The 22,957-nt window shown below is 37.4% G+C and overlaps 1 protein-coding gene across 1 annotated transcript in view; it reads right to left on the reverse strand.

Annotated features, from left to right (window-relative positions):
* ULK4 (unc-51 like kinase 4) overlaps positions 1-22,957 on the reverse strand; it is a 730,095-nt gene that overhangs the window by 696,783 nt on the left and 10,355 nt on the right. Inside the window, exons 3-7 of the mRNA XM_074195881.1 lie at positions 20,884-20,983; positions 16,587-16,726; positions 10,933-11,092; positions 8,323-8,424; positions 6,569-6,652 (exon numbers count right to left, since the gene is read on the reverse strand). Of these exons, the coding sequence (XP_074051982.1) occupies positions 6,569-6,652; positions 8,323-8,424; positions 10,933-11,092; positions 16,587-16,726; positions 20,884-20,983 (586 nt within the window). The remainder of the gene's footprint in view (positions 1-6,568; positions 6,653-8,322; positions 8,425-10,932; positions 11,093-16,586; positions 16,727-20,883; positions 20,984-22,957) is intronic.

Here is a 22,957-nt window from a genome sequence, read left to right on the forward strand (position 1 = left end):
AAGAAGGTGGCTGATAATGTGCCAGAAGCAAAGAATGGGCAAAAGATGGGCAGCCCAGGTGCTCAGTAAGTATCCAAAGAATGAAAAGAGAGCTGGAGGAAGACTTCGAGAAAGCAGGATGGACCTCCTATGCAAGATTTATATGAGAAGCAAGGAGGTTGCTGCAATCTGCACTGCTGGAGAAAGAAGTCATGCTGATGACATCCCAACACCATCATGAAATCCAATCCAACAGCAGACAGAATTTCTCAAACTGTGTTCCACTAAGACACAAAGGTTCTGCAATGTATTCTCCTTGACTCCACCAAGAAAATATTAGTAATACAGAACAAGGCTACACCACAAATCCCTCTCTTTGGCATTTTTGTCAGCCACACATAAACATATATTTTTTTGCCATGATTCAGACACTGCGAATTAGCCTATACATATTTACAGCTGAAACATTGGTTTCTGGAACAGAAAAGGATCGTAGTGTCATCAACCTACTGAGTCCAGGAATCAGAGAATGTCAAAGTTAGGAGGAATTATAGTTCGCCACTAGTGGCCACCTAGTCTACAACACACACACATCAAGTGGTGAGCCAGTTTTTACTTGATGCATTAGGTCCTGAGGCCCACTTTCCTCTTGGACATGTCTGTTAGAAATACCATCCTTCCATTGTCTCACCACTCCTCTCTGCATCTTTGACACCCTGATCCAAGTGCCATCCTCAGAGGCCAAAGAGAAGCCTAATCCATGGTCCACGTGGAAGCCTGTTGGATCCCTAAAGATAGTCATGTCATGTCTTCTCTGCAGACTCAACTATCCCAGTCCCTTCAAATGACTGAAGTCTTTAGCCATCCTGAATATACTCTTAATTCTTTCCAGCTCATCAGCGTCTTCCCTACTTGACAAGAACTTTGGCCTAGGAAAGAAAAGGGGAAAGTCAAGGATGAGGGAAGATATCAAGGATGGGATGTGGGGAGATGAGGAAGCTAACAATCTAATCTTTTCAGTAAGACAGGAGGAAAGGTCATCTGTCCTAAGGAAGGAGAAGAGCCACCTCATTGGGCTCTAAAGGAAGTTTAAAGGGTTTGAAACAGACCCTCTAGAAGAGTCAGTAAGAGATGAATAAAATAATTGCTGTATAGCAATGGGGACCCATCAAGGTAAGATGACACACATTTGCAGTAAATTCTATTTCACAACTTTTCTAGGAGCAGAGGGCAGAGCTCATGGGACAAGCAAGAAGGACACAATTGGCAAAAAAGGTCAGGGAGAAGATCTGGAGACAAGGTACTCTGGGACAGGAGGCTATGGACCTTTGAATGGCTCACTACTGAAAGGAGGGGAGAGATGATAAAGCCAAAACAGGGAAACAAGAAAAGACAGGAGAAATTAATGATGAAGACTAAAAGAAAGTTTAGATAGACTGAGGCAAAGACAGAGGGAGAGATGGAAAGATAAGATAAAGGAAAATTCCAGGACTCAGACTATGAGGATAGAATTACCTTGGGGCTAGCTAAGATGGAATAAAGATGAAAGTCATGAGAATTGATGAAGTGAAAAAGCAGAACACTTGATTGGTCAATCATGTGACTATTGGGTTGTAATGGAGAGGAAGCCTGGGAACCAGGTACCCAATTCCTGGAAGGAAAAAGTAAAAGAAATAGCCTGGAACAACAGGGATCTGAAAAGAGGATCAAAAGCAGAGTAAATGTCAAAGGGGGGTTGTTGCTGAAGGAGGGCTATGAAAGGGGTAGAGGGGCTCCAGAAGCATGCCAACTCCTCCTTCTGAGCCAGGGTGACAAGAGCATAAGAGTAGAATGGCCTGAAATGAAGAAAACCAGGACACTGTGACAAACGCAAGATGGAAAGCGAGCAAGAAGAAAAGACCCAGGATGAGAGAGTATTTTGTTCATGATAAACCAGGTTTCACAGATTTCAGAAGAGGAGAAGAGGAGGCCAGGGCAAGGGAAGAGATCCAGGTGATCTTTAAACCCACAAGAAAGTGGAAACAGATTGCAAAGAAAAGAGTTTACCTTTTTCACCAGCAGAGGGAGATGAAACTAAGGAATTAAAGAAGCATTTGGCATTTGCAAAAGAATGTTCTTGGAGCAAAGCTTCATCACTTGTATACACTGTCTGCCTTCCATTAGTTTGATCATTGCCTGAATTTTTTTTTTCCCTAAAAGATTCGATTCATTAGGAAAACTCTTTAGTTTTCTAATTTTTGATCCTGAACAAAAGACTAAGCTATAAGTTCATATACTAAAGAGAGTTAACTGGAAAAGTCTGGTCAGCTAGATGAAAGCACATTGTTAGCAGTCAAACACCCAGTCTTAAGGAGGTGAGTCTCTGTTGTGGACCTTGGGCACACCTTTCCAGGTAGCTTAAACTTCCCAGAGAGAAGTGAGGGAGCTTCCTGGACCCAATGACTTGTCAACCCATTCAAACCTCACTGGCACAATGAGCTGTCTTGGGACTGGGGACAGATGTGAAGAGGCATCTTTCCTTTCTCCTGAGTCTAAACAGGGAAGAGGAGAACCAGCCAGGCAGCCAGGCACAGACCAGAGAACCGAAGCAGAACCAAGATGGCAGAGGGGCAAAAAGGGCAGCTGAGCGTTGCCTCACTGCTCCTTGACATGGAGGTCACTTTCCCAGCCCAGTTTGACAGAGGGAGACAAGGCAGCTTGGGGGACACTAAGGACCCAAAACAGCCATCGAGAGTCAAGCAGAGCCCTGGAGCAAAGAGAGGGACTATGCTTAAGAAGTAAGAAGAAGCCTCAACTCCAGTCCAGAAGACACTGAGCTAGAAGCAAAAAGAGGTGCCAGCTGGCAGCTCTGGAACTCTGGGCCAAGTTCTGGGTCCTAAGTACAAGGAGGGTGGGAAGGAGGGCCTGTACCCAACGGTGATCTTCTAGAAACAAGCTGAAGCTGGGAGTTCTGACCCCAGGAGGAGAGCAGGGATCCAGTGACAGCTTCCAGACCAGCCCAAAGGCTGCAGAAAAATTATCAGACAAAGAAGGAAATAAGCTTTTATTTATATGCATGCTATATGGAAGGCACTGGGATGAGAGTTTTAACCATATTATCTCATTGGAGGTAAGAATTATTAGGATCCTCATTATACAATGGAGGAAACTGAGGCAGATTAAATGACTTAGACAGAGGGACCCAGCCAGCTAAGTGTCTGAGATCTGATTTGAATCCAAGTCTTTCAAGCTCCAGGGGAAGCACTCGTCCACCAGTGCTTCCTAGCAGTGGAAAGGTGGAGGAAACCTCACAGACCCTAAACTGCCCCCTGGGGCAAGGTCCCAGGTGTGTTGCCCAGAATCAAGCCAGGTCAGGAACCTGCATAGCTCAGACCTCATGAGGAGGACTGAAAGCTGAGCTGTCCCTGGAATCCTAGAACAGCCCAACTCCTACTACCCCAAGGAAACAGCAACAGGATCAGTTCTAACCTTTTCTGAAATCAGGAAGTACATTTCAAGGAGTAAACAGAAGGAGCATCTCATTATAAAAGGTGACAGGAATACTCAAGATCAATCCCAGAAGAAAACTACTTTAAAATATCTATTGGCAAAACCTCAAAGAAAAACAGAGAGCACAAGTTCATCCAGGAATTCCTGGAATAGCTAAAGCAATAGTTTTTATTAAGACTTTTAACACTTTTTTTTTTTTTATAAATGAAAGAGCTACAGGGAAAAAATAGAAAAGGAATGAGATTTATTGAAGAAAGAACTGGAAAGGGAATATCAGCATGACAGCTTAACAAAAGATATAAAACCTTACCTAAGTAATATTTTCACTGATATTAAAATAATCCAAATAAAAGTTAATGACTACATGAGACAACAAGGATAAATCCAAGTCTCAGGAAGAAAAAAACCTGTATAATATAGCTGGTATTCAGTCTTAACCATGGAGGAGGTGAAGCTAGAAAAAGGAGAGGAAAGTAACTCAATAACAGTGGGGTGCTACCATTCTGGAACTTTGTCTCAAAATGAGAGAAAGAGGCATTGAAGGAAAAGTAAAGAAGGAAGAAGTAACACCATCCTCTTTGAGAGAAGAGAATCATTTATCTGGCCCAACAGCTGGAGGAGCAGGAAGAGACAATAAAGACCATGAAGAGAAAAAACTTGAACTTTGCCTTCACACCTACTGTGAATTATTCACATGGTGCAGGTCTGATGCAAAGAGAAATGTTTCTCCAGCAACCCCAATGATAATTTCCTTCCCGAGACACCAACCTCACAGTTGCTTCCAGAGTCATCTGGTCCAGTGGTCAGATAGGCATCAGGACCACTGGAGATGGCTGGATGTGAGGCAATCAGGGTAAACATATTTGCATAAAGATACAGAGAATTCTTTATGGACTAATACGAATAAGGAAACTGTTACCCTGAATACTTGCATGAGAATTTTTACCTACATATGATTCAATTCAATTCAATAAACAGTTACTATGTGTGAGATATTGTGATGGTGATACAAAGACAAACACAAGACAATCTATCATACAATGGCTTATATTCTTTCTAGTTCTAAATCAGTGATCCTTTTTAATCAATGATCTTATATAAATGCATTGTGCTAAAGAAATATAACTGCAAAGAAGTAGGTACATGCAGCATGTAGAGATTCTAAGAGGAAATTGAGGATAAAATCAGTCAAAAAGAAATCATCCAGAGACCAGAGGACCATATCCAGTGGTCCTGATCCACATCTGCCCACTGGACCCAGATAGCTCCAGAAGAGAAAGTGAGCCTGATCATTTTACACAACTACCCCCCCATTAAATTAATTCCCTTGCATGGCATGGCATGGCATCACCTTCCTCTTCAAGAAAAAAGGACAAACAACAACAATTTCGGGAGCAGCTCCCCCACACTGAATTTGGTCTATATTATCCCAGCAATTATAATTCTGGTCAGGGAAGTTTCAAGGAATTTTTGGGCACAGACTGGTGGTCTCACTCAGATCTACTCATAAATAAACTCACTATACCAAAGCAGAGCATTGTTCTGAAACTCATAGGTTCAATGAGCCCACTGACAGTAGCCTAACAGTGACTTTTCCAGGGTCACAAAGTCAATGTTTCAAAGGAGGGGTTTGAATCCTGGTCTTCCTGACCCTGGGGCTGACCTTCTATTTAATTTGCCACATTGTATTTCCTGAATTTTAACTAAGTCATGAAAGACAACCAAATAAAGAAAATTTTATTTCATTTTTTAAAATTTATAATCTATAAATATGTCTAAACTCAGCCATAAATAGCAGTCTATCTCTACAAAACTGATCTAAGAAACATATCAAAGGGTATGCTAACAACTGGACATCCCTCCTGCTTCTGAGTCTACCACAAAAGGAACAGATGAGATGACCAAGGAACTGGTAGACTTCTTCAAGGGCAACAGCCATGAATATCTTTGACCCTGCACTCACAAGATGCAGGCTGAGAAGATTCATAACAGTTTGGTCATCAGAGATGTTCTGAAATCCTCACAATATAGAAACTGAATCCTTGGATCATTCAAGAACTGACCAGAGCTGGGCTGAGATATCAGTGAAGAATGACAATGGACTGCTCAAATTGGCAGGGCTCTCCAAAGACACCCAGCAGACCTCTAATGCCAGATTCTCCCCAAAGAATAGGACATGCACAGCTTGACAGTCTGGCTGATACATGTAGAGCCTAAATCAGACTGCTTTCTGTTCTGGAGTGGGGAGGGAAGGAGAAAAATGTAAACTCAAAACCTTGCAAAAAAAAAAAAATGATTGGTGAATACTACTGCTGCATGTTGTTAGAAAAACAAATAAATAAAAATATTAATTAGAAAATAACAGCCTAACTGATGACTGGGAATCATCCAGTGCTAAAGAATGAATGGATCAAACAACAAATTATAGAAAGAATTAATGACTTCATTCTAGATACAATAATAAAACAACATACCAAAACCTATGGGATATACATCTATGATCGGCACTTCATTGCTATTGCTTCTTAATGTATAATGCAGTGCTCCGTATACCATTAATACAGAGTTTACAGAAAAAGTTCCATGTCTCTACCTTGATTTTACATAGCCCCATTTGCAAGACACACACACACACACACACACACACACACACACACACACACACACACACCAGCTAATGGTAATGATGATAAAATCACAAGAAAGAATAATCTATTAGTCTAACAAATTCCCTTATATGCTACTGTTCTAATTCAGCTAGGAAATTCAGACACTGGAATTGAACACAGATCACAGAAATGTTTTAGATAATATAGCAATGGTAAAACTGACATTTTAAACATCACGTTTGGTTAAACATCAAAAATTTTCTGCAGTTTTCAGCAAATGACCAAAAAAAACTGTTAAAAAGACTATTAGTTGTACTATTAAAAGAAATTTTTCCTACTTCACTATCTTGGCAAGAGCCAGCAAATATAAGAAAAATGAAGTACGGTGAAATTAAGTTTATTTTTTGAATTGTGAAAAACCAAGTAAGAATTAAAATGTAGTTAGAAACACAGAAACAGTAAGTAAACACATGTAACATGAAATAATTTACCTTTTGGTGTAGGTGGCAAAAAATCTTGATATAAAATCTGTTCAACTAAGCCAGAAATACTTTCTGAGAAGAATGGTGGTCTTCCTAAAAATGATAAACTCACTTATAAAATTGGGTAATATTTTGGTATTAACAAATTTCCAAAGCAATTTAAAAACTGTAATTCTTTGTATTGGAAGTACCTAGTATATGTGGAGATGGACACCAGCATTTTTACAAGTAGACTGTCCAAAATAAGACAAGTGATCATTTCATTGGGTTCTTCCCATTGGATTGTAAGTTGCTTGAGGTCAAGATCTGTCCTGTTTGTTGAAACTTGGGTTTGTGTCCCCTGAGATTAGCAAAGCATCTGGCTCCAGCAAGTCCTTAATAAATGTTTACTGATGGCTTGCCTGCCTAATTAGATCACTTCTACAATACCCAGTCACCTTCTAGGGGCCACATTTTAAAAACAGCACTAACAAGCTGAAGCTTGTCCCATAATGGACACCTACCATAATGGGAGGTTTAGTATTCACATAAAGATCAGTGGAAGAAATTAGAGAAATTTACACAAGAGAAAATGTGGCTGAGCAAAGGAGAAAAATAACTGTCCTCAATAGCTGTCCTCAACTATGTGAAAGGAAGAGGAATCCTGTTGGTTTTGTTTGGTCCCAAAGGACTGAACAAGGACCAGCAACAGAAAACTAAAAAGAGGCGGATTCCAACTCAAAATGAGGGAAAAACTTCCTGACTGATCTAGTCACACAAAAATGGAATCGGTTGCCTTTGGAAAATCATGAACTTCAGGGGAAGCCATGAGGGAATTCATGCATCTGGACCAGATAACCCCTAAAGAAAGTCCCTTGTATTCTAACATTCAATGACCATGCTCCTATCTCTCAGAAACATCCTGAGTTACTCTTTTGTAACTTTAAAATTAGTTATTTTGTATAAAGTTATTAAAACTTAATCTTATGTTTTCCAGCTAAAATGACAATAGTCTTTATTTTTGGATTTTTGAATTTCAAAATGTATTTTCTAAAAAAAATTAGATTATTTTATGGGTTAAAAAGTCATTCTTTGCAAGTTACACATACCATGGTCTATAATTAGACAACCATGAGCTTCACAGAGTATTTTTAGAAGTTTTCAAATAACTAGGTCTGCTTCTAATAAATATATGTGACTCACACTCCTTGATGAAACACTCTATTCTATCATTTGGGAATATGGAGGCGAGGAGCTAGATTGGTGATTTCAGTCAGTTATCTATATCTTAACCTTGGGGAGTTGCCTGAGGCATTGGGGTAAAAAGACCCTTTCTCATAGATACTTGGCTAATATATACCAGAGAAAAGGAGAGGAGGAGAGGGGAAAGCAAAGTAGGGGAGAAGGGTGAGAGGGAAAAGAAGAAGGAAGAGAGAAGAAAAGGGGGTAGGGGGAAGAGTGGCAAAGTGAAAGAGGATGAAGAAATAGGGAAGAGGGGGAAAAGAAAGAGAGAAGAGGAAAAAGAGGGGGAAGAGGAAGGAAGAGGAAGACGGGAAGGAAGTATCCTCTAAGTGAACCTGTACATAATGAACATCAATTTAATCAAATTCAAGTAGTTCAATTAAAAAGTCGGTCAAACCTACTATTACCTTAAAGGTGGGACTTTTAGACAAAAAAAATAGATTTTATTAAATATTATCTCAACTTAGTAACCCCTCAGTAAAAAAAACATTATGGATATTTATTAGCTATCTTAAGTAGAAATTTAAAGAAAGATAAATTACCTGAAAACATTTCATAGAGTAGACAACCCAAAGACCACAGATCACTTGCCACGGAGAAGTCCAACCCCTTAATAATTTCTGGAGCAGTGTAGATGGGAGAGCCTGAAGTCATAGTACAAAGAATTGCACAATAATATTAAACACAAACTGTCCTGTGAGTTCCAAAGTAATTTATTTGGAAGAGCATGAGATTAATAAAAAGTGCATAAAAGAGATAAATGAATAATGAAGCCTTAACTTTTCAAATAGAGAATGTTACTTACTTTATTCTAATTGGAAAGTTTGATTTTTTTAAAAAAATAACCATAAAACAGACTTTGAAGAGACAGCGGTATAAAATTAAGGGATACAACACATTTAGATATATCCCTTCTTAAGCTAATAAGAAAATGTTAAAATGACAAAACCTAAAATAATACCTACAGGCAACTTAATATAATATATTCATTTTCTCCAGGAAACATGCAATAAAACTACCTTTTGGGGATAGAATCAATATACTTCTAGCACATTTTATCACTAATTACCTTTCTGGTCAACTGTGATCTTCAAAGCCAGAGAAAAAGCCAGAAGAGCTTCTGGGTCTAAAGTTTTGCTCTCTGACAGTTGTTCCACATGAACATTATTGAAATTTCTTAAGGACATCATATAAATCATCAAATGGTATTTGGCCAATGATCCAAGAAGACCATTATATTAAATTACAAAAAACAATTTTTAGCAAATAATTTATGTTTTCTTTTTTCACTTCCAATCTATCCAGATGTTTATTAAAGGTTTACTGCTACTGTTGAAATGTGACAATAAATCTATCCTCCCAAATTATAACTGCTGCATTTACTAACCTCACTGTTGCCTTTATAATTCTTTTTCAGAAGGGAGACAGCATTTAATGGAAATGGCTAAACCCTACCACATAGTTTTTTCTGAAACAATTACTAAAGTACATATGTTTGCCTTAGGAAAATGAGAATTACACTATAAAAATGTAAATAAGCCTATCAAATGAAAACACACCAGAGACCAAAGAAAGTTTTAAGAAGCCCATGCAAAGACTTTTCTCGTGTTCAATGGAATACATACATATAATAAATCCTAAATGTATTATTATATAGTAAAACTTCACTTTTAAACAAATTGTATTTATGAAAAAGTCTTCAAAGAAAATAAATGACCAAAAATATCTAAATGATGCTTATGTACTTTGATGTTACTTTGAATTTTAACAGCTTAAAAAAAAGAAAATACTGTGATGCTTTAAATTCCATAATCACTCAAATGTGTTTTTAATAAAATCTTTACAGTAATTTAGCACATTCTATTTTTAAAAAATTTTATTAAAAAATCTCATGAACTAATTTTTTAACCCAACACATTGCATTCAAATGGAATTTTACTGAGGAAATGTGAATAAAGTACTTATAGGTTCTTTCCATATATTTTCTCTATCCAAAAATAACCACTTCCCATGCACCTGCAGGCCTTTGACAAAGATTCGAGGTAATGAGGACCTGAACTAGGCTGGTGCAAAAGAGAGGTTATATGTGAGATATTTTGTTAAAGCAGAAACAAGATGTGGCAATGATATGTGTAATCAGAATGGAGTCCCAAGTGACACCATTTCAATTCTGGACATAATGAACCCTCTAGTTGGATTAGTCCAGAGACATTTGGGAAAGAGAAGCTCAGGAGGGCAACTGGGGCTGAATATCTCCACCTGAGAATCCTCTGACTAGAGGGGATGGTCATTGAACACATGGGACCTAACTTGATTGCTAAGTGAGAGTACAGAAGAAAAAGAAAAGAGGTTCTAGGTCAGAGCCATAGTGAGTAGACACAATCTGGACAAAGAACCAGCAAATGAAAGCCAAAAGGAAGGGTCAGACAGATAGAAAAATCAGGAACAAGATGAAGAGAATCCAGAAGCAAGAGTTAGTTACTGTCAAATGGATTCAGACAGGGCCATTAGTTTTGACAATTAGAAAAGATCATGATAACTTTGGAGAGAATATTTTGGAAACCAAACTGGAAAGAGTTTAGAAGGAAGTGGAAGGAGAAGAGTCCCAGGTAGAGATGACTTTCTCAAGGAGTTTAGCCACGAAGGTAAGGAAAGTACAGAACAATAGCTAGTGGGGATGGTAGCATCAAATTAGATTTTTTTTTAAGGATGGGAGAAAAATACGAAGAAGAAAAGAATGTAAGGAAGACATAGCTAAGAGGAGAAGGGCAGGAGCAGCGGGAATGGGGAGGGAAGATGTATTTGTTGATCTTAAGGGAAATAATGGACACAGTGTTAGAACATTTGCCAGGACTGGATGAAATCACTCTGATGGCTAGATCTGGATTGTAGCGCCCAAAGCTTCCTAGGCCTGCCATATGACTATATCCAATATGAAGACTAGATAGTAAACTCCATATCTGGTGGACAAAATCACACTTCTAAGTTAAGTAGGTTGGTCAAGAAAGTTTTTAATAATAAGAAAGCTTAAAAAAAGCTTAAAAAACTGACAAAACAGAACAAAAATATTTAAAACAAATATGGACAATACATTTTATTCAACAGTCAACAGTTGGTATTAATTATTTAGTCATTTCTATAGACAAACACACCTTTGACTCTGTTTCTCATACATCTTCTCTGGATGTTGTCACTATCACCTCCACCTTCTTCTGAGGTCACCAAAGCAAAGAACTCTTCCAGATTTTCACCTTCTGCTTTGGCCAAGCTAAAATTACTATATTTCAATGTGCCAGGCCCTTCCAAGAGGATCTGTGGAGATTGGGAATAAGGACTTGAAAAGAAGTCCAATTCTAACAGAACTTTGTTTATAAATATTCTACCCCATTCAAGGAATAAAAGTTTATTTTAATTAATTTAAATTTGTATCACTGTAGTACTGATTTCCAAATAAGTATATAGGGGAGGCAATTGGTAACAATACAAGATATTATCAGCATTTACTTTGCTGAAACTTCAACACAATGTTAAAAACTAAATAACTATATTAAAACTATTTCAAAATTGAAAAAAGAAAATCAGGCAGAGTAGAATGATTTCAGTGGTTTTTAAAACTCAGTACAAAAATGAAAAAATATTCTCTAAGCCCCACATAGAAAGCTATAGCAGTACAAAGGCAAATATTCTCCTTAGGTTTTCTCAAGAATGGAATGAGGTCCCACCCCAACTCATCCCATGTGAGAAGCAAGATCATGACACCAGGAATGACTTTCTTTTTTCTTTTTTTTTTTTTGCAAGGCAAATGGGGTTACATGGCTTGCCCAAGGCCACACAGCTAGGTAATTATTAAATGTTTGAGGCCAGATTTGAACCCAGGTACTCCTGACTCCAGGGCCGGTGCTTTATCCACTGAGCCACTTAGCCATCCCAGAAATGACTTTCTTATATCCCTCAGAAATAAAATATAAAAACTAACCCAATAAAGTCACTTAAACCAGGCAACAACATTAATAGAGTCCATCATACACAAAAATATTTACAATGCTAGTACCTCACACACATTAAAATTGTAGGTATATTAAAATTCAGCATCAATATTTTGGCATGCTTTACTTATTTAAAGAATTTTTCAAATGGAGTCATGACCTTTGTGGTTTAGCTATTTCACTCATTTGTGTCTAACTCTCCATGACTCCATTTGGAGTTTTCTTGTCAAAGATGCTAGAGTAGTTTGTCCTTTCCTACTCCAGCTCATTTTACAGATGGGGAAACTGAGGCAAAAAGAGTTAAGCAACTTGCCCAGGGCCACACACCTAGTCAGAGTCTGAGATCAGATTTGAATATAGAAGATTCATCCTCCTGACTCCAGACCTGAGACTATCCAGTATGCCATCTAGTTGCCAAAATCAAAAAATAAGAATCTAATTTGCATATGGGCAAGTACTTTTATATTTCATAATAAAAGGATTAGCATAAATAAGAATTTATTTAATTGCTTCAAAAAAAGTATTTTAAACATCTAGGGAAGATACTTTTGGTACTCAAAAAGTTGCTGAACAGATGAGACTATGTAATTGCCATAATATAAAATATCTGTTAAATTCAGTTACTCTGGGGACTAACAATATTATGATGAAGTATCATTTGTTTTCAGTAAGGTGATCTATTTAGACAAGAAAAACATAAAAAGGACTTTAAAATCACAAATTTGTTACTCTTCTTCCCTAGTGTGGTCTGGTGTAGCCACAAAAAAAACTTGCAGTTTTACACATGAACTGATATTTCATAATTTAAGGTGCCTAAAATTCTAATTACAGACCTATTCAAGTGAGAATATCCACTGGGTACTCTTATCACCCAATAAAAATATTCTAACTTCCATAAGTTAGACATACTAGCTCCTTCTTTAAAACATTCATCAAGGCTTTAAATGATAAATTATCAATGATCAACTCTTCTGAAGAGAGAACTCCCTGATGCTTTTTTTTATTCTGAGTTCAATTCTCATCATTAGTCACTTAGCAATGAATATTTTATCTCCTGAATAAGGTACATACAAACTGTTATCCAGTGATTGGTTAGTCAGATTTCACTGTCTCACTACAGACTAGAAAAGTTTTTGCTGAACTGAAAATCATTTTGTCCTTGTATGTAAATGAGATTTTTTTTGGTTTGCTCATGAATATTAGAATATAATATTCATAATCTTCATTTGCGTACATGTTAAATTCCATTGTGGAATTAAACAGTGAATCTTTTACAACTCTATATAGACAGAAACTGCTGAGGGATCCAAAATGGCAGACTAGGGGCAGGCACAATCTGGGGGTTGTAGAGACCATGAAAAGTTGGGGATAAGATGTTTTTCTGGCATAAGAAACCTTAAGAGGTAGACAAGAGAAGTCTGCAAAACCCAGGTGGAAGTCTGATAGAGAGTCCATAGTCCACACCCACAACAGCAGCAGCTTCAAGACCTCTCAGCCCAGGAAAGGTGGTTGGCACTGGCCACAGCTGGAGCCGAAAGGCAACTCGACTGCCCATATGCAATTATAGGTCACAGTTCCAAGGTGGAGAAAGGCACTGGGGTCGGGGTGGGGGGACAGTCACGAGAGAGCAGGGGCCCTAGATTCAGGAACAAAGCAGAGTACTAATCCATGCATCTGCAGGAGACCAAGGGCCCTTCCTTTGTAAACATAAAGCCTAAACAAGGAGAACAAAGACCACACCTCATCCAGAATAACTACCCTGAAGCACCAAAAACTTGCAGGTCCCTAGCACTAGCTCCGCAAACAGCATCAAAAGTCTGAAGCTTAGGGCAATACCTTTCCACCTACAGGTGAGCAGAATTCAAGTTTAACATAAAGTTAAAAGTCAAAAAATTGGCGGGAAAAAAAACAAAACCAGACTTAGACCATAAAAGCTACTATGGTGGCATAAGACCAAGTCATAAACTCAGAAGGCAATAATGTGAAAACAACTATCAAGGATGACGGAGAATTAGACAGGAAATATCAAGCTCTCCAAACTTCCCCTATAAATGAGACAAAACATCTCCCTTCAAAGTGAACTCTGAATTGCAGAAATCATCAAAAGTAGAGGTAAAGAAGTCATTCTCCTAAGACAACTGGAGTCAAGCTCAGGAAAGACCCTACAGAGGAGCAACCTCAGTTTTAGAAATGTTTGTCTCACAGACAGTATGGGGATCAGACAGTGGATTACAGGAAGATTAAAGGACCCTCTGCTGCCATGGGAAGTCAGGTCTTGTGTTGATTGGCCTAAGGCCCAGGCTGCAGAGGAGTGAGCTCATGCCCAGTGAATGGAGCATCCAGTTGTCCAATTCTAGTTTGTAAAGAATTATTATCTCTTTCTTTTTTTTTGCAAGGCAATGGAGTTAAGTGGCTTACCCAAGGCCACAAAGCTAGGTAATTATTTGTCTGAGGCCAGATTTGAACTCAGGTCCTCCTGCTCTATCCACTGCGGCACCTAGCCACCCCAGGAATTATTTTCTTCAGTGAACTTTTATATCTTCTCCTCCACCCTAACCTATAGAAGGTTACCATTAGACACAGATATGTGTATATGCATATAGAAACATATAAAAAACATACTATACATTCTTTTATTCAATAATTCTTTCTCTGGAAGTAGTTTGCATCTTTCTTCATAATGCCCTTATAGTTGATTTGACTTTTTGAAACACTCCAAATGACTTAGTCATCAAAAGGTATTCTCAGAACAAGATTGTTGTTCCTCTGTATGACATTCTCTTTGGTCTGCTTACTTCACTCTTCAATATTTCATGTAAGTCTTAAAATGTTTTTCTTTAAGACAGAAACCTTTTTCACTTTATTTATTTATTTATTTATGGGGGAAGGGGAAAGGCAATGGGGTTAATTGACTTGCCCAGGATCACACAGGTAATTATTAAGTGCCTGAGGCATGATTTGAACTCAGGTCTTCCTGACTCCAGGCCTGGTGCTCTATCCACTGTGCAACCTAGCTGCCCCTTTCCATGTTTTTCTAAAATTGACCAGCCTAGGGGTGGAGTGGAAATAGGGACTCCCATGGGCTCTCCTCCAGACCATTCCAAATACCTTTAAAAAATGAACCAAACCAAATTCTAGAGTGGTAGAAGCAACAAAAAGACTGAATGAACAATTTTTCTAGCCCAAAACAATTCGGAAGATCCATGGGAAAGGTCTGTTACATCGAGGTTAGACAGGGCCACAAAGCAGCCATGAACTGGCTCCGGCCATCCAGAAACAGACCTGGGGAACCTGGGTCCCCAGGGGTGCCTGGCTCCTGGCAGTGGGGGTGATTTCAGACCTCTCAGTCCAAGGATCACCAAGGACAATTGGGAAGCTCAACAGGAAAACTAGAGCTCAGTCTGGCACAGACACTGGTATAGATCCAGGCCTGGGGCCCTGCCATCCTGCAGGGAGCCACCCAGCAACTGTTTCTGGACCATAATAGGGTCTAGGAAGATTGCAGAGGTCTCTTTGCTGTCCCTGAGGCAGGATCTTGTGGCTTCACCCATACTTAGATCCAGGTTACATTCTGGGGGCCCAGTCTCAGGAAAAGGAGCAGAAGCAACACAGAGCTCATGACCTGCAGTAGAGCTAGGACTCTCCCCATGTTCCAGGGCACAGGGAAATGCTAGTAGTCACCCATTGATCAGAGCACAGGCCAGGAGAGCTTTCAGCCCTTAGGGAAATTGAGACCATGCAAGTCATGGGGAATTATCGATGCAAACTGCAAAACTTTTCAAAAATTTGGGACAGTGCTTCCTCCACCCTGTAAGCAGAGTCCCACATTAACAAAGAATTGGAGAAATGAGCAAGCAACAGAAGAAAAAAAAAATCCAGACCACAGACAATTACTTTGGTCCTATGGCGGACCAAAATTCACACTCAGACATAACATAAAGAAGCCAAAGCCTCCAAGAGAAATAAATTGGTTTCAGGCCATGGAAGAACTTACAAAAGATTTTGAAAATCAAGTCAGGGAGGTAGAGGAAAAATTGACAAGAGAAATGCGAACGATGCAGGAAAATCATGGAAACCAAGTCAGCAGCTTGGTGAAGGAATTAGAAAAATACTGAAGAAAATAACATCTTAAAAACCAGTTTGGATCAAATGGAAAAAGCAACCCAAAAGGCCAATGAAGAGAAGAATACCTTAAAAAAGCAGAATTGGCCAGATGGAAAAGGAGATACAAAAGTTCTCAGAAGAAAATAACTCCTTAAAATGTAGACTGGAACCAAGGGAAGCTGAAGACTTTGTGAGAAATTAAGAAACAATAAAACAAAACCAGAAGAATGAAAAACTAGAAGAAAATGTAAAATATCTCACTGCACAAACAACTGACCTGGAAAACAGATCCAGGAGAGACAATTAAAATATTAGACTACCTGCAAATTGTAACCAAAATTAAAATTGCCCTGATATTCCAGAAGCAAAGGGTAATATAGAAATTGAAATAATCCACCAATTACTTTCTGAAAGAGATACCAAAATGAAAACTGTCAGGAATATTACAGCCAAATTCCAGAACTCCCAAGTCAAGGAGAAAATATTATAAGCAGGCAAAAAAATAAACAATTCAAACATTATAGAGCTACAATCAGGATTACATAGGATCTAGCATCTTCTACTAAGAGGGCACATAGGGCTTAGAATATGATATTCCAGAAGCCAAAGGACTTGGACTACAACCAAGAATCAACTACCCAGCAAAACTGACCATCCTCTTTCAGGGGAAAAGATAAACATTCTCAAAAGCAATACGTAGACAATGTTTTGATTACCTTTCCAGGAGAAAGATCACAGAAGAGAATTCCAAGCTTATGGAGATGATGTAATCCATTCACCAAATCAATCCCAAATTCTCTCACTACATCTTCAGGAAGGTGTTCATCTTGAGCAATAACCAGTTCTAAGGAACCACCTACAATAAATTTGTAAGGATCATTACTAGGAAATAATAAAGTAGAATGGAAGAATAAGGATTTTCATTTGTGGGTTCTTCATTCAAATCACATAAAAAAAACTGAGTTACAAAAATTAGACACAAAATACTAAACAATGTGCATTTATATTATTTCAAAGTGTTAAGATAGGTAGTAATAAAAAGTTGTCTTTCCCTACTGGAACCCTAAGAGCAATCTATAAATGTAAAACCTAAGTAGCTAAATAAATATGACTAGGCTCCACAATAAAAATTATAGATGAAGTACTAGTACTGAATAGTCAGGATTCTTTATATCTAGTACTACACTCTAGAGGAGGGGGGGTTCTTCAACTGGGGACCTTGAACCCTGGAGGTAAAGGAGGGTAAATAAATTATGAAAAGAAAAAATTACATCTTTATTTCAATGTAATTGATATAGTTTGGAATGCTATGAATTTTGTTTTATGGATTTAAAAACATTATTCTGACAAGGGTTCATAGGTTTTCTACAGTCATGGTTTTCATATAGTGAGCCAGAATCTAGGAACGTTACCCTACTCCCTGCCAGAGGATAGCTGGCACAGAGCAGGTGTTAACGATTAGAAATACCCAGAATACTCCAGAAACATGCTTTAGAATGTGGTGATACAAAAATAAACAAGAATTGCTTAAGTCAGGTAGGGATGAACATGTGAGATCATCAATTAGATCCCAGATCCATTTAAGTATTTGAGTACTACCAGTCATGACTCTCTCCCAAACCAAATTATTGAGTTATCTTCCTTTCTTTTAAGATCTTTAGAAAGTATATTCTTTAATCCCCTAAAAATTAAGTTGCCATGGGAATGATAATCAACCCTAATGGACTTGCTTATTCCATCAGTGAATCAGGGACAATTTTAGGGTATCTGTGATGGAGAATACCATCTGTATCCAGAGAAATTACTGTGGAGTTTAAACAAAGACCAAAGATTATTACCTTCAATTTAAAAAAAAAGTTGTCTTATATACTACATAATTTTGCTATCTCTAATATTTTATTTTTCCTCAAAGTTATGCTTTTTTCTCTCAACATATTCAATTTTGATCAGTGCATAGCATGGAAACAATGCAAAGATTGTCAGATTGCCCTCTGTGAGAGGGGGTTGGGGAGAAGGAAGGGAGGGTGGGGGAAAAATTATAAAATTCAAAACCTTATAAAAAACTATTGTATATTGTATATAATTGGAAAACAAACTATTTATATATACTAAAAAAAATTAAATTGCCACAAGCATGGACCTTTAATGTACTAACATCTATGCCCCTAACATCTTTTTGCTCTTAATATCTTTGTTTTCATTAATGCCTCTTCCAATTCCTGGTGTAGCAAATTAAGTACAACCCTGGCAAAGTGCAAATGTAGTGGACATCCTTAATGAAAACTGTCAGCTATCCCCCCTTGTCTGGAACAAAAGTCTCCTTGCTTTGGGCTTCACTCAATATTAATCATCAGTGGGTCAAACAGGTCCTATTGAGGTTCAGTTTATCAAGAAAATATGTAAAATCTTAACACACACAAATATATACATATATATATATATATATATGTATGTATGTATGTATAAAACAGACTTGTTGAAGAAAAGTCTTTGAGGTTCAATTTTGTTTTTCTAAATCAAAAGCTGTCCTCTGTACCAAGCTTTCCACTAGTTTGTTAAATAAAAGCTGACAGATTCTTTTCAACATTTTTCTATTTACTGTACTCTTCTCACATCTATCCTTAAATGGTCTTAGGGTAAAATGACTTGGGGTGGTCAGGTGGTGTAGTGGATAGAGCATCGGCCCTGGATTCAGAGGTACCTAAGTTCAAATCCAGCCTCAGACACTTAATAATTGACTAGCTGTGTGGCCTTGGGCAAGCCACTTAACCCCATTGCCTTGCAAAAAAAACCTAAAAATAATAAAAAATAATAATAATAAAAATAAAAGAAGGGTAAACTGACTTAATTGAGTCTTGCCCCATCTAAAGATTTATTTATTTATTTAAGTTTTTCTTGGTTTTCTTGGTATTTTTTTAGGAGTCAGTAATATTCATAATTTTCCACCATTCTCTTGCATAAAATTTTATAAGAGTTATACTTTAAACTGGACTTATCTCTCTCTCTGCTCAGAAAGAAAATCATGTAATTTTTAAGCTAAAGTAGTGTCTAGCCTCTTTTGCTTTCATTGTGATTAGTGACCTCCCTTGGTTAAATTTCCTTAAGAAAAGATAATCATTTATGAACATATACATTCTTCCATCCACTTCCTGTTTTTCTGTATTAACCATTTGTTAAAACAGATCAGGTTATAGCTGAATTAACTTCAAACCTAATTTCATTTCTTATCTTTCATCTTATTCTTCTAATCTAGTGTTGATTCTGCTCTTCCTTCCAAGAAGTCAAATGTCTCCTTGTACACAGAAAGCTGATTTAGAAATAATTTTCACATCAACAACTGTCTGTTGGAATGTAATTAATTTCATTTTTTGTTAGTTTATTTTAGTGTTTCTGATGTCTAGCATGTTCTAACTTCTTCTTTGAAGAAAGTATTCATAATATACTAATATGTGGCATTTGGCATGTCTGATTTATTAACACTTGTTCATATTTTCTAGCATTTTTTCACTGTCTTCCCCTATGCTTATATCTTCCCCTATGCTTTTCACTGTCTTCCCCTACGCTTCCCCTATGCTTTGCGTTACTGAAGTCATTAAGTGTTAAGATATATACTGAATAAGTTGGGAGAGGGACAGATCTTATAAAGTCCTTTTATATAATTTCTCTATGTTGCCATACTCTGACCCATTAGCTAAAATTATCTTTATGGGCTTTTAGTTTAAATTCATTTTAGGGGCAGCTAGGTGGCGCAGTGGATAGAGCACCAGCCCTGGAGTCAGTAATACCTGAGTTCAAATCCGGCCTCAGACACTTAATAATTGCCTAGCCATGTGGCCTTGGGCAAGCCACTTAACCCCATTGCCTTGCAAAAACTAAAAAAAAAAAAAAAAAAAAAAAAATTCATTTAACTAGACTATTAAATGATAATTTTTATTGTCTTTAAATACACAACAAAACCTACTTTTCCAATTCCCTTATATGTCTCTCTTAGGAGGACATGTAAATCATCACCCCATTTGGTTACAAGTATCTCAAATCTTCTATTTTCATTTATGATAAAATATTAGGTCTTCTTATACCATATTCATTCATTTGCCATTAGATAAGAATATCACATTTAAACTACCAATAGTTAAATTGCTGTTCCTGGCCCAGCTAAAAACTGCATTATTCTCAGTATCCTTTTTCTCTGAAAAAGATTAAAACATTGTCAAAGGAGGTCACACAGAACTGACAACCATTGTATGATTCTAAGTTCCACAGTCTGTTATGGCTAACCACCTCATTATGTAATGATTACCAATATACTGGTAATGAGACTCTCCATACCTTCTAGACTATTCCTCAAAAAGTAAACAGAGTTAACAACTATACCGAAAGCTAGCCTGGTCAGTATTCTGGAATTTGCCTTGGCTTCCACTCCAATGGCATAGTCACCTAGTCTCCAACACGATTAGGCATAGAAGTAAGATTTTTGTGAAGGTACCAGTCTTGGGATCAATTGAAGGGTTTTCTTAAATAACAGCATGTCAACTTTTGCTTCTCTTCGCTGGACTTTTCATGCTCTTTGTTTAAAACTAATCAATGTAAGAAGTATGAAAAAAATCCATCATTGGGGCAGCTAGGTGGCGCAGTGGATAGAGCACTGGCCCTGGAGTCAGGAGTACCTGAGTTCAAATCCGGCTTCAGACACTTAATAATTACCTAGCCGTGTGGCCTTGGGCAAGCCACTTAACCCCATTTGCCTTGAAAAAAATCTAAAAAAGAAAAATCTATCATGATCCTCTACTCTCATCCAAGAGCTCAGAGACTGCAGGTGCAGAACAGTGATTAAAATCAAATACGATGACTGACAGCAACTTTCCTTAAATCTCTGTTCTTGGAGCAGGGCATGGGAATATTGAGAAATTGCCAAGATACAAAAGGCATCAGTAAAACTTTAAAAAGAAAACAAAAGGAGAACAAAGACTTTCAAGAGAATTACAACAACAAAACCTGCTTCATACTCCTTACCTGTGCACAATTCTACTACAAGCCAGAGGTGATTACTCGTTTCATACCATTCATGAAAAGTGACTATATTCTTGTGTTCAATTTCATGGGTAAGCCGAACCTATTAAAAAATAGTAATAAGATAATGTATTTGGAGAGAAATCAGTTTTAAAAACTTAACATTTGGACTTGATCATTCCATCAGTGCAACAATCAGGGACAGATTGGGGCTATCTATGATGGAGAATACCATCTGTATCCAGAGAAAGAATTGTGGAGTTTGAACAAAGACCAAAGACTATTACCTTCAATTTAGGAAAAAAAACCTGTTATCTTATTATGTAATTGTGCTATCTCTTATACTTTATTTCTTTATTTCTCTTCCTTAAGGATATGGTTTCTCTCTCATCACATTCAATTTGGATCAATGTATACCATGGAAACAATGTAAAGACTAACAGATTGCCTTCGGGGGGGGGGGAGCAAGATTAAGAGAAAAATTGTAAAACTAAAAGTAAATAAAACCTTTGAAAAAAAGAACCTTATCATTGAAGAATTACAACCCTCTTTCCTTAAACTCCTGGGAAAAGAGGATATTATTCAATTACAACTTTAAAACCTGCTTTAAACCTAGGATCATAGATTTTGATCTGGAAAAAAAATCTAAGAGATTCTCTCATTCAAATCCCTCCTTCTACAGGTCAGAAAAAAAGTCTATGGAAGCTAAGTGACTTGGCCAAGTTCACAAAGGCAATAAGAAGCAGAGCCAAGTCTCAAACCAAGGCCATGTTCCTTCTGAGGCCCACAAAACTCTGAGTGCAACCCAAATCAGATTAAAATATAATTATGAAATATTTGACAATATATGAAAATACTATATACTATCAATAATGCTAATTTGTGGTTTTCTATGTCAATGTGTGGCCCATCAGGAGCCATTTCTATATATTGAAATTATTATACTACGTCATGTTCCCACTACCTAAAGTGCTTCAATGATCAATTAATACAAGGGAAGATACTTTATTATTAAGGCATTTTCAGGAACATACACAAAATATGTATATATCATTAATCATAATCACACAAAACCCCAAAGAAATAAAGTTCTCCATATTTATCTAATGATAGCATAATGGTGGGGGTTCTAAATTACCCTAATTTAAGAAAACTATATTACCCAGTTTCAAGTACCTGTTTCTTACTTTAAACTTAAATTAAATTTTTAAATACTGCATGTGCTAGTTTTTAGATATGCTTTCACATAACCCCATCTTGCATGTCATTTGAGTCCTGTATCCAAATAAACATGTGGTTTCAAAAACTATAGGTAAAATCATCACTTTTAATACCCCCTGCTGAACATATTAAACTCAATTGTATGGCAATTTTTTTTCACTCAACAACTCTGTGAGACAGATACTGAATTCTCTCTGTCTCTGTCTCTCTGTCCTTCTTTGTCTCTCTCTGTCTCTGTGTGTCTCTCTCTCTCTCTCTCTCTCTCTCTCTCTCTCTCTCTCTCTCTCTGACAGAGGGAAAAGCCGAGACTCAGAGACACTAAGTATTTTTCTCTAGACAGCAACTATTAAGTATCAGAGTCAAGATTCCAGTCCAGGTGTTTTGTCTCCAGGATGCTGCATTTTCAAATCTATAATCTTCTATGACAAAAAAACAAATTTATCTCAATAACTGTATCACACTCCCACTAAAAGTCCTCAGCAGTTCTCCACTGCCTTTAGAACAGGGCTTCTTTACCACTTTTCCTACCATGACCCTTCTTCCAGTCTAGAGAGGCTTATGAGTCTTTTCTCAGGATAACGGTTTTAAATAACTGAAGGAAATAACTAAATTTCAGTTGATGATTAGTGAAAAAAAGATGCCCTTTCATTCCCATACACATTCAATAACCCCCTGAAATCTACCCATGGTTACCTCCCAAAGGGATCCAGAGGTTCCAGATTAAGAACCTCTTGCTTAGAATAACAAAGGTAGGATGGTGTTGCAATAGGAATACTGGATCTAGAACCCCAGCCCTGGATTCAAGTCCTAACACTTAAAATTCGTGTGACCAACAGGCTCTTTACCCCTTAGCTTA

The sequence above is a fragment of the Macrotis lagotis genome, chromosome 7 (genome assembly GCF_037893015.1).
Source record: "Macrotis lagotis isolate mMagLag1 chromosome 7, bilby.v1.9.chrom.fasta, whole genome shotgun sequence".
NCBI classification, from domain to species: domain Eukaryota; kingdom Metazoa; phylum Chordata; class Mammalia; order Peramelemorphia; family Peramelidae; genus Macrotis; species Macrotis lagotis.